The sequence below is a fragment of the Calonectris borealis genome, chromosome 13 (assembly GCF_964195595.1).
Source record: "Calonectris borealis chromosome 13, bCalBor7.hap1.2, whole genome shotgun sequence".
NCBI classification, from domain to species: Eukaryota; Metazoa; Chordata; class Aves; order Procellariiformes; family Procellariidae; genus Calonectris; species Calonectris borealis.
In genome coordinates this window covers 7,651,696-7,664,604 of record NC_134324.1, presented here as the reverse complement: position 1 = coordinate 7,664,604, position 12,909 = coordinate 7,651,696, and the positions used below count along the sequence as shown (strand labels likewise).

General features: G+C 46.3%; 1 protein-coding gene across 9 annotated transcripts in view; it reads right to left on the bottom strand.

Annotated features, from left to right (window-relative positions):
- Positions 1 to 958: 958 nt before the first annotated feature.
- Positions 959 to 12,909, bottom strand: part of ATP11C (ATPase phospholipid transporting 11C (ATP11C blood group)) — a 61,345-nt gene continuing 49,394 nt past the window's right edge. For 4 of the 9 annotated variants that reach the window (XM_075161992.1, XM_075161986.1, XM_075161989.1 and 1 more), the window contains 3 exons: positions 12,325 to 12,428; positions 10,764 to 10,917; positions 2,634 to 6,177 (listed from right to left, as the gene is read on the bottom strand). In XM_075161992.1, the coding sequence (XP_075018093.1) occupies positions 6,061 to 6,177; positions 10,764 to 10,917; positions 12,325 to 12,428 (375 nt within the window). In that variant the 3' untranslated portion in view covers positions 2,634 to 6,060. The other 5 variants (XM_075161988.1, XM_075161991.1, XM_075161987.1 and 2 more) reach the window with 5 other exon arrangements.

Sequence of the window (12,909 nt, the reverse complement as noted above, 5' to 3'; positions counted from 1 at the left end):
TAGAAATCACCCTTCAAAAATACTTGTTTAGTCAAACAGGAACGCTCCATTTTAGGCAACCACAGACATCTGAGGCCTCACAGTGATGCGATCACCTTTTGAGACCGATCTGAATAAGCATATCAGCTATTTCTCCCCAGCACATATTTTGATTATAATTTGGAGAAAACATAGGTTTCATTTCTGCAACTTTCCAAAAGCTGCTGCTTTCGTACTTCATGGTGGGACTGTGCAGCAAGCAAGGGCCGAGCAGTGAGTCTGGCTAGGGCTGCTCCAGCCCCACCGCGCTGCTGGAGATACCGCTCCGTTAGAGGCTTCTGAAAGTGTCTTGATAAACGCCCATCTGTCCATCAGCTCAGTCCATCCCATCTCCTAGGCCCATCTCCTTCAGAAACATCTTTCCTCTGACAGTTGCTGGGGAAAAGGGTTTCTGGTTAAATAATTTAACCTGTCGGCCTCGATCCAGCCCTCCATCCCAGCTCTCACACGCAGTCCTGCGGGTGCTGGATAATTTCTCCAAGATACAGCCCCGCTCTCATCACTCCAGGGCGCAATTGTTGCAATGTTTTTGCCTGGCTTGCCCAAATCCCATTTTTCCTGCTACATCTCCTGGAAGGCTGCTGCAAACTCTGCCCCACTCCATCACATTATCCCCATCAGCTTTTACAGGCAATTCCTCCACCGATCCTCTCCTCACCTGCTCCGTGCCCCCTGCTTAGCCCCCAAGCCCCAGCTGCGATGGGGAGCAGCCGCTTGGTCTTTCATGCCTAAACTCCAACGGGCAAAACGGGACAGAAGGGCTTTAATTTTTTTTTTTTTAGGGTGGTGCTGGGAACTGGAAAAACAGAGCTAGCTAAATGTAGTTTGGAGCCAAACTGATGTTGAAGGGAATTGCTCACCTCTGGAATAAGCATAGTGACATCAAAGTACTTGTACAGAAGAGTAATTAAGCTCTGGATGGTTTTCATAAACAGGGATTTTAGGAGGATTTCATATGGATGAGGCAGCATCACCCCTGATCCCGGGGTACCGTCCGGCACGGGCTCTTTCCAGGCTGCTCCGGGAGGAGCAGAGCCTTCACAGCCCGGCAGAAATCCCGGCCACACTGAAACCAGTTAAGCCTGCACGGATTTCATCAGGACCAGGATTTTATGTCACCTGCTACGCCAATGTGAAAAAGGGAAAGGCCTCCACTCCGCTCTCCCACTCTCACTTCTTCTCCGCGTCAGTCAGACCTGCCTTATTTATTTGTACAACCCTGGTTTTGGAAGGGAACACGCATGCAGGTGCACACACACCCTTTCTCCAGGCCACAGCGTATTTTCCAGCTTAGCAGGTTATCCCCAGACGTGAAGAGTTAGAAGCCAACCCCAACCCCAGCAGCGAGGACGCTGCGGATGCATCTCCTTCTGCAAGGGCTGCAGGGGGACAGGGAGCGACGGGGACAGCGCGGCCCCTCCGCACGCCAAGAGCCCTCACACGCCAACAGCCTGACCTTTAGAAAAACTGCTGTCCTTGTTAAAAATCACCTTACAAAATGACATTGCTTCTCCTTTCTAATATGAAGGGTTACACGAGCATTTTAAATGCTAATTTGGTGCTTTCTGAAATACCTCGTGACCCGCAGCCATCTCCCATCGCTTACATTTACTACTTTTGTCCCGTCAGCCTGGGCAGCCAGCTCAGAGTAAAACCCTTTCCAGCTCTTCAGATGATTTTCACTATCACTCATTCGGGCTATTAAGATTCTCAATGCGTGTATCTGGTTTCCAGTAGTACAAGCTGCTTCTTAAAGGTTATAGTTTGTTTTAAATAGCACAGCCATCTGTCCTCCGGTGGCTGATGGGAGCTGAAGAAATCGAAGCAGCCAAAACAGAATTTTTCAAACTGTCAGTTTTTCATTACAAACATTTCAGTTTGAATCAGACCCACGTCCTAAAAAAAAAAAAAAAAAAGAAAATTTAAATCTATGTATTTTTCTGGTGTATTATACAAACACTGTGAGTCTTGCTTTAACAGTTTCGTTGCGTTGTTGGAATTTCATCAATGCAAATATCTGGCCCGGACTTCACCAGCTCCAGGCACTTTACAAACCACAGAATCATCCTCATCCTCATTTATGTGCTTCCAGTCTTTGAACTAAAAAATACTTATTTATTACAGGGAGCCACGACATACCGAACCAATGCACAGCATGAAGAAAAAGTCTCCACACACGTATGGAAGCCAGCCACAAGGACCTGCATTTTTTTTTTTTTTTTACCCAATTCCTAACTGTCAGCTAAAGTTCAAGTCTTCTACAAAGTTAAATCAATTTATTCACTTAATTCACAGGACTTACTTTCTTCATTTGCCAGATTATTTTTCAGGGAAACGGGTTTAGAGCACGTAGGCCAGCTACGTGCAGCAGCTGTTACCAGCAGAATTGCTAATACCTTGCTGGAAAAATAAAAATATAGAAGCAGCAACCAGTATTTCCTTAGGCAAATGCTGCTCCGCATCAGAGAACCGAGTACAGCCTTGCTGGCATCATCTACCCCCCAGTGAAAATGCCGACGGTCCCCCTCGTATTGCCTTGTAAAAGCCCACGTTATGCCTAGGAGCATCCAAGGAGACAAGACAGACAACAAATGTGTATTAATCAGAACAACATACCAAAGTTTATTGATTACTTCAAACAAAAGTTTCTGTAATGAAAAAAGAGCAAGTTGCATTCATAAAAGGTAACATTCACATTCAATTTCCTTTATATAAAGCAACATAAATGTATAAAATTGCATTTAAGTGAAAAAAATGTAAGGTTGCAGTCCTTTTCTTTTTGCAAGAAGCTGAAAATGTATCTTCTCATTGCCTGTATATAATTTACACTTTCTATATACTACATGGTTTTTAAAAAAAATCCATAGCTGGGAAATTGGATAAATGGTGCGGTGTTAGGTAAGTTTTTCAACCGTGTGTATACAAATTCAATTTTAAGCTTTTACGCAATTTGCAGTCATTTATAATATTCTCATAATGATTAGGATTAGTTTTTGAAAAGTAGCTATAACTACACCAAGTTCCTCCGATATCACACAACAGTTTTAGAGGGAATCTTAATTACTTTTCTTATCTTTCAGTGTCACTAGCCAGTGATTAACTTCAATGATTTTTTACGAAAAAACCCCAGCCTTTTTTCCTTCAAGTTTTTCCACCGATAAGCCTGTACTGACCTTTTAGCTCACTAACACGCGCTGTAAGAGTGCGGCGTGTATTATGGTACATGAACAACCATCACAGCGTCACTGGGGGATTCCTGCCGCTTCAGCATCCTGCTGGCTTACACCTTACGGTTACTATCACCACTTTTTCTTCCCTTCTCTAACCCCAAAAGGGGTCTCCTGTTTCCCCCGATTTCACGAGTCATCCGCAGCAATAGGAATTTTACTTTTGTCATTGCTGAACGACGAGGATCAGCTCTTCTGCAGGTCCAGGGCAGCCCGGCTGTCCTGGCATCCCCAGCACTACACCACTGCACTAGCTGAAGATCCAAGCCCAAGAAAACCTGCATTTTTCCAGAAAAGCTGCTATTCAAGACATTTCACGTTCATTCCAACCCGGCAGTCAGCACACGTGCCTTGGGTTTGAATGTACAGCTATTGCAATGGCTTGCTCCATCCTGAGACAGGACACTTGGAAATGGGAATAGAAATGGGATTTGGTTCTCGGAAGGCTCCGTCTTAAAACAGGCTGCAGAAATTAGCCCGTTTAAGTGGCTTTATTCAACAGTTCACACATCGCACACACATGGCAAGCTTCACTCTGTTCCCACTAACGTCAACAGCAAAACCTCCAGCTGAATTTCACGGGAACAGACTTTGACCCTAGGAGTAGAGTACGACACAAAACAAACCGAGAAGCAAGGTGTCAGGCTTGGGACCATTTGGGCTTGGAATGGTTTTGAATCACAGGAATTAGGCATTTTAGTGCCTGTATTTTAAAGGTTATGTAAACAGAAGTCAGCAACTGTATATTTAAGGAGAAAGGTTAGATTTGGCATATAGAGCATATCTTCATTGTACTCATCGCATACTTGATCTCTAGGCACCATATTTTAGCAAGAAAAGTTGAGAATGGGATAAGGTCTGCAAGTTGAATTCTAGGACCGTGAAATGAGCTAGGAAAAGGAGAAAAAGAAGAAAGAAAAAAAAAAAAAGCTTTGCCCATGGGACACATGCTGGAAGTGCAGCTCCTTACTTGCATGCAGCAAGGAGTCGAGCCGCAGTTGCTAACACGGTGCTAACGAACACCACTTGCGTTGAGGCCAGTGCAGCGTGTATAATACAGTGGTCCTGTCCATACGTCCCCTCCCATGCTGGGTGATATAAGAGCAGCCACCGGCCATAGGGACCCCTTTCCCACTCAGGTAAGGCCCATTGCAAAGTCCTTATGATGCACGCCAGAATTTGCCTGCAGCTGATCCGCATCCTGCTTCCACCAGAGTCGAAGACAGACCTCGGGGGTGGCAGCCAGAGAGCAAGGCTCGATTCTTCCGAGAATTAATAGTCCGCGGTTCAGCGAGATTTGATGAAGGGAATGTTCCATCTAGTCCAAATTGTTGTTTCTTTACATCTCAAAGCCTGAGAGAGCAGGAGCCAAACCCAGCCACAACGTAGAGCTTGTTACTTCTGAAATGAGACTTCAAACGCTCCTCGCGGTAGTTCTCTGCATCACTCTGCAGAGCGCCGGGGCCGGGGGTAGTCAGCACGAGGAGGGACCTTCACACCAAACGGCAGTGGCACACAGGGTGCTCCGTCACTGCTTATGGCTTAACGTAACAAAAAAGCTGCTTTTTCCACATATGAAGTATCAGAGAGTAAAAAAAAAAAAAAAAAAAAATCAGGCATCTCACCTCTGCTGTGCACAACCTGAAAAGTTCCCACGACCATGGTACAGGTAGATTTAAAAAGAACATGCCAATTTAAAAACCAAATAAAGTGTAAAATGAAATCAGGTTCATATTCCTTTTATTTTTAAACCGGCTTCTTTTTTCTTAGTGCAAATAACTCAAGATGCAGTTTTATATGCCTGCAGGTTTACAGGCACAGCCCGTGTCCCTGGGATCACCCAAGGACCGCGCTGTCACTCAGGCCTTTAAAGTGTTGAAGCAACTGCACAGTGCAGAAACGTAAGCGCAACCACGGGAGCCCGGGCAAAACGGCTGAAAGTCTGGCACAGCCCAACTTTTGAGATTCTTTCCTCCCCACGAAAGCTTCCTTCCATCACGAATAGCCACAAGACGAGGGAAAGTGACCTTTTCTTCACCCTCCATCAGGAACGAACCCATCAGCACACCGCCCGCAGGAGGATGCTCGTGCGCTTCCCAGCACGGCAGGTCTCCGCACGGATACCGCTGCGGCGGACGGACCGCAGACCCGCTTCCAGCCGTCCCCAGGAGGGATACGCGACTGAACGCTTTGCACTGTCGGCACAAGCTTCTCCCGAATTTTCAAGTATTTCTGCCGCGTACATCTGGCAATCCGTCGCTGGGAGGGGACAGTCCCCGCCGAGGGGTCGCAGCCCCAGGCGAGATGCTCGCAGAGCTGCATCCAGCTTCTGCGCGAGAGGAGCAGGCTCTCCCCGGCGCCTTCGGGGAGCCGGAGGGGGCTGTTACGGGGTTTAAAGTCTGTGCTACTTCTTTGGTCAGGCAGAGCAAGAGACTTCAGCAGCTCTCTGCTGCTCTCGGACAGATCTGCAGCGGGCAGAGGAAGCCCCCGTGTGAAAAGGGGCTGGCACTGCTCTCTTGCACATCGATTCACGCTGTTTTGGATGAATTTCTAAAGATGCTTTCTCAGCCTCCAGCGACGTAGAATTTGGCAGAATATTTTTCTGGGGCAGGTGGGGTGGGGCGAGGGGGAAGCCACAAAACCAAAGACAAAGGGGCGCCGTGGGGCCAGTGCCCTGGTACTGCTTTATCCGCAGGGCCGCTTACTGTACTTGGTAATACGAAAGAACTGTCAGGTTAAACCCATGGGTTTTTTTCCTACAGCATGACAATACGCAGTGTTTGTATGGGGCACTTTAAAGTATCCTGAGAGGATATCTTTCTGCCAAATTAGTAACAGCATCTTCCGTCTTCACATAACCGTTCTCGATACGTTTGTATGAGACTAACATAGGCAGATCAAAGGGGCCAGTCTGCAAAAATCAGAAGGAAAATGCACATATATTGCAATTGTTACATTCCCAAACTCATAAACCTTTTCCCGTGTTATTTTTAGAAAAAAATACTTAGAATTTTATAAAAGAATGATTAGACCATGATAAAAGTGCCAAATTTCATTCACAATCAAATAACAGGTTGGTAAATCAATCTGCACAACCTGCAAAATGCTGTATAAAGTCTAAAAGTGGCATCTGGCTCGCTGTTCCTTGCGAATCCCATTCTGCCCCAGTTCCGCCGCCTCCCGCACCAGTCTGCACCAGTATATGGTAGTGGAGAGCACCACCTAACGTCTGCAGGGAAGGAACAGCCGCTTGGCTCGCCGGCAATGCCCGGGCAAGCAGAAACCTGGATTTACACCAGATACGTTTGGAGCTCTGGCAAGCCTGGTTGTTGGACCCGCCATTCCGATTAAACTGATTTCTTTAGAAGCAGGGTACAAGGTAGGAGAGGTTTGCAGAAAATTTGCAGTTTTATGTTTGCAGCGGACACCACACGGCTATGTAACATCTCGCCTAAAAGCGAAACTGTGAATTCAATTAGGCACTTTTACTTTTTTATTCTGCTATAGGCTTACTATGATGTTTAAAATCAAGTAAACTTGTACTAGGATGCTCTCTGTGTGTGTATACACATACAGACACGGAGACATGCCTGCCGTACCGTATGTTGACATACATAGACAAGTACACACGTTTAGTTTCAATCTATGCAGATGAATTAAAATGTACTTATCTCTATCTGACAGAACAGCATGCACCCTAGAAAAGGGATTTTGGTACAATTCAGATGCAATACTGGAATCATTTTAATACTGAGATTTGAACACTTCACTGTAAATACATCAGTGTTAGATTTTATAACTACTGTTAGCATGATTCACTGACTGCATTCTCAGACTAAGCTGTCTGTTAATATTAGACTAAAATATCAGTTATATTAAAAGATTTGTTTACATACTGTGAAATATTTCAGTTTGAGCTGGAAAATATTTCAGTTTGAGAAGATCTGTGCACATACAGGGTTCTGAAAAGGCTGGATAGGACAACGTCCCCAAATTAAAATGCATCCCAAGCATTGCATCTCCATTCCACAAGGACAGGTGCCCCACACCGACAGTCAAGAGGATTACAAGAACCGTAGTTTAATTGATTTGGGGGGGGTTACAGTTGGTTAATGCCTTTTAAAACCATCCCAACTCCTTCAGACAGGGTACCTGTTACAACACATTAGACTCATCTGAGAATGTTCTTAAAAGAAGTGGTCTGACAGAAGGTCTGGCCGACAATGAATCAGGTGCCTTCCTGCTGCTCTGCAACAGCGAGGCAAAAAGACTTACAGCACACGCGACAACTTGCCCCTGCCTAATGGTCAAGCAACATAAGAGACACACACACACCTTTTTACAGCTAAGTCACATCGTAAGGGATATAGCGATACGCGCTGCCTAAATACCACGGTGATCAATACTGGCTGGGTTTTGCAGTGCAAGAGGCACGGAGGGTATTCAGAAACTAGCCCTGCTTTCTGAAATGGTTACCTTCAGGCTTGGAGGTTTATGCTACGGGTGCTTTCGAGGGAGGAGGAAACCATCCTTCATCTCCACATATTTTTAAAATAGCCAGTAATACTGGAGATCTGCAGTGGAAGCAAACGCTAGGGACATGTATTCAAGGCACTTTGCTGTGGGGTAGCCCCACCATCCCCACGGTCAGCAAGTCCGAGACTACCCCTCCGTGTGAGGGGTGGGCGCAGTGGCTTATTCACTCGTACGAAGAACAACGGTAGCACTGACCAGTGGGATGGACTGGGCAAGATGGGCACTTGGGGAGCTCCTCCTAGATCAAACAAGCCTGAGCTGTTCACCAGGTCATCCAGAGGATGATCAAAATCGAGTCCACTTTGTCCCACGACTTAGAGGAGTTTGTATCTAGTCCATAAGCACACAAAACCGCAGTGGGGAAGGAGAACGTAACCAGCATTGGCCGCGTCCACCTCACTCGGACATCCCGAGCACGAGCAGCTCACCCACCTGAAGTGCAGCAGGAGACCGAAGGGGAAGAGACAGATGAAATATTTAAGCAAAAGATTTAAATTAAAGCAAAAGGAGGGGGGGGAGAAAGCAGGGTTTTGCTGAGTGAGCAAATCTAAACATGGGTTTTCAGGAGTTAGGCGTTAGGAGGAGGAAAAAAGCAGTAGAGCAAGCAACACATAGCAACTCAGAAAGGAAATCACCTTATTCACTCCAAGAAAAGCTGTGATTGCTGGAAGTTTGAGAAAGCATGAAGATAGTGGATGTTCCTGAGGAAGGAAGGCGCTTCGTTACCTAGTTCACAACAGCACAAAAGACAGAAAATTGCAGTACAAGAGAAAGGCAGAAATGAAGGAAAACACGAATGTGCCTTGCAGTTTAAAAAAAGAAAAAAAAAACCAAAACATTTCCACACAAAAAACTGAATAAAGACTGAGCAGAGCCGATGGGTTGTTATAGGGAACTTGGGGTAAAACCCGGACCCATTAACGTCAAGGGCAAACGTCCATCAACCTGGCCTCAGTCCACCCTCCCCTTCCAGAGGGACCCTCAGCTGCCAAGTTGGGGGTTCAGGCACCTAAATAACAACCCTAATCTTATTTTTTGTTTAATGCTCCCCTTGGGAAACTGATATTTATTTTTTTCCAGTATTAAGGTCAGGATCCTCAAAAAAAAGGTCTTGATTTGAAATCATCTACCTGGTCTTAGACACCTTTAAAAATGAGGTGACTGACTTCAGTGTCTGACCGCTGACACAGTCATCTAGAGCTCGTATCTGCCTCGGGCGTTTTAGAAAGCTCTTACTCAAAATGTACATTTAAATATGCGTTTAGTTTGGTATGCACATATAAAGAGACTTTTTTAGTTGACACTTTGCTAAACGGTTTCACAAGAGCCTTTTTTTAACGCGTATAAAGCACTCTTGAAAGCAAGTATTACAGGAGGGAATGGATCTTCTGGCCATCAGCTGAAGGCAAAAAAGGGTCACCTCTCAGTGAGTGGAGCTGGGGCTTGGTGACGCCCAGGTCACCGTCCTTGAACTGTCCTATGTCCGCAGCCGAGAGCAACTCGCTCCCAGCCTATTCAATAGGGGTGTCAAGCTAGAAACTATTAAATCGTACTTAAGTGGAAGAAATTAGATGGACTCTCAAAGAATTCAACCATACTTCTTTTACCATCTCTATTGCTTTCAATTTTAATGGCTTGGGTTTTTTTTTTTATCTTACAGATAAATGTTCTACTTCACTGATACTGCGCCAAACTTGTACATCAAATGTTATGGGAGAGCAAAACCTTTACTACTTCATTGGATATATATTTTTTTTTTTAATCGAGATAATAATTTTTAAATAATGACCAAAGATAACAAGTTATCCCAGGTGAGGAAAGTGCACTGAAACCTCACAGGGTGTAAGAGCTTCAAGGAGAGGAGCCTGTTTTGAACCTCAGTATTTAGAAGGTCAGCCCACGGTGACCCCGTCAGACCAGCTGGGCACCAGTCCACCAGTACCACGGTGCTGGTCCGGGGCATGGCTGGCAGGGCAGAAGCCACCTCTGCACCCCTGCACTGGCCAAATCCTGCAGCCGTGCTGAGCGATGGTCGGCTCCGGCCGCCTGCCGGGGAGCCCCCCTGGCCTGCTGGGGGGTGACCCCGCGGTGGCAGTGCTGGCCCGTGTCCCTCCCCTGCCTAAGGACACGCAAACCGAGGGCAAGGGGCCGGGGCCGGCTGCCATACGCCGCGTGCTGAGCCGAGGCAGGACTTGCTGGTGTTGCAGGGGAAAGAGAGGGGCTGCAGGAGGGAGGGGAGGCGCAGGGAGCGGCGGAGGCACGGCCGGGGTGAGCAGGGGCTGCCCGCGGGGACGTTCGGCACCTCTGGGCAAGCAGAGAGCAAGGGGCAGGGGTGGTCTCAGCACGGTACGAGTCGTGAGCCCGGCAGTGCTGGCACTCGCCATTTGCAGGAGTGACGAAGAAAACCTTTAGGAGATGGTTTACGCTTCTAAAACGAGCCCTCCTCCTCAGCAGCGGAGGAAAGCTGTTAGGAAACCAGACCGCTCTGGAGGAGAGCGAGACACGTGGGCTAACACGAGCCCTCGGTTATCAAGGGGAGCGGGCAGATGTGACAAGACCTGACTCTGTTCCCCCGGCACTGGCACCTGAGGACAAACCCAAGGGAACATCGTGGGTGTTCTTTGACATAAAAAGAAGTAGGTTTTATTCAGGACACAATAAGGTGGGTTTGATGATCAGTTCAGGTTGGAAAAGGGTTACTGTACTTTTATAAGAGATGGCAGGTTTCCATCCAGTGAAGGCAACTAAGGAAAGGCACAGTTTGAGTCTCTCCTCGCTACAGATCTAGGCAGTATTTTTAGATGAGCTTCTCGACATTTCTGGCATGTGAAAGAGCAAGACGAGACTCTAGAAAGCCTTCCTGAAGATGCGAGTACATCTCGTGTACACGGTTCATCTCGTGCTTAAGAGTAGGAGAGGTCTTCCTAAAAATGTTATGCGATACATCATCTTGTTCCTTACCTGATGATTCTTCTCTTTTATATTTTTTAAAACTATTAGAAGAATTTCTGGGAAAAGGCTGATAAAGATCAGGAGAATTATTGCCAGCCACGTGGAAACAGAAGTCAGCATATGGGCAAATACAAAATACATTCTTTGCTGCTTCAAGAAAGGCCTGAAAAAGAAAGGATACAAATAAATTCTGGTTAACATGGATTTCCCAAGAAGGTCAGAATCAAAGGCAGATTCAGATCAAACTAGTAGCAGTAACGCCTGCCTCTCAGATGGAGATGGATACAGCCCGCACAGAAACACACTGTCCGTCCTTCTCCCAAGGCATCTCCTGCCTTCCACCGCCCTAGTTCCGGAGGACTGTCCTGTCACCTTGCACGATGTATTTTGCATCTTCCGCATCTGCTTCATTTCGGGGTGGGGTTTGAGTTTTGCTACTATCATCAATTTTGCTAGTCTCACTGCAAGACAAATTATTCACCTTACCAGATCATTTTATTTCAACTTTGGACTTTGCTACAGCTTCTGGTTTGCTTTTGATGGTGGAAATCCAGAGACTCTCGGTCCCAATAGGTTGTTTGCCCCTTCCTCCCTCCCTTGATGATAGAGGGGAACCGACAGATGCTTGTGAAAAATGCCTCATAAATAACTGATGACAAGGATCCCAAAGCAGCTGTTGCTTGGCATTAACTCAAAAATACTGAGCTACGCAAGTCAAACACACCAGTAGACAACTCACACATTTCAGCAGAGAGATCTGGCTAGATGGCAGATCTGAATCTGTTGGTTAGGAACGCCGAAATAAAGCCTGTTACTCCCAATTAAAATATTTAAATCCATTCTACATCTTTATTAGCATGCTGCTGGGTCAAGGATCTCGCCAATAACCCACGGCACTAGCCCATGGGAAAAGCAAAGGTGTAAAATGGGAGATGCTGTCTATTGTGAATGTCAACATGAACATCTACTCCAGCATGGGAAATAGAAAACTAAAAATTTTTGTCACGTACTATTGCTTGCCTGCTTTTGCAAGACATTAAGTCTAAAATCCTGGTCGCACTCCAATCAATGAGAATTTTTTCTCCTACTCAGATCCAGGATTTCAGCAGCTGGATCTGTGCTTTCTCCTGCTTATTTCTCCCCCTTAAGCTGCCCCAGCGCGCCAGGTCCTCTTGCTCTGCATCTGCCTCATCTTTTCTTTCCTTCCATTATCACTGGGTTTCTTTCCACCATCAATTTCTCCTTTCTTTCCCACCCACATGCACAAACAGATCCTGAAATATTTATCCCGGAACCTCCCAATGAAGACAAGGGCCTCAGCACCAGAAATGACCCCGTGGGCAGAAAAGCAAACCACTTCTTGCCAAAGCCGAGCACCTGGATGAGGACCAGGGCGTTACCTGCTTTTAGGCTACCTCTTCGCTAGGGAGAGGAGCACGGCTGCACGCACCCTGCCATCTGTAAATCTCCGGATAGCCCAACCGAGGGGATGCGGCAGCCACGTCCCCTGCAAAGCCAGTGTGGGGCATTCCCCGAAGAAAGCACCATGGAAAGAAGAAAAGATACTTGCCAAATGACTCCTCCCCAAAAGAACGAGAAAAACACATAGAAGGCAAGGGAGCCCCAAATCACAAAGTGGTTCATCCACGTCCAGAATCGGGTATCTAACGCTAGCTGTGTGAATAAAAAAAAAAAGAGACAGAACAGGTATTAGATGCAGAGTGTATTTGATTGTATTTATATGAAATTTCTGACTGCTTTCACAGTAAGGTTGAAATTCTCCAAACAGCCACCTCTCCGCATATGTACGCCCGGGAAAATATTTTCAATATCTACAGATTGGCACAATGTCAACAGCGAGTTTCTAATTGTAACTGACACTTTTTAATAGAATAAATTTGATGCAACCTCTGACGCTCCACGAAAAAAACGTCTAAAGGTTACGGGGACTGTAATTGCCTCCTGCCACCACCTGCTGTCCTGAACCAAACATAGAAGACCTTTTGTAAGGTCTTACGCAAACCGTTCGTTCTGGAAAGCTCCGTGAAACAAAGCAGATTTGCTATTATTATTTGACAGATGTGTTTTTGTGATCGCTCCGGTGCTCAGCGGTGTCTGAAAGAAGGTGGACAAACCCAAGTTCTCTATCGTTCCC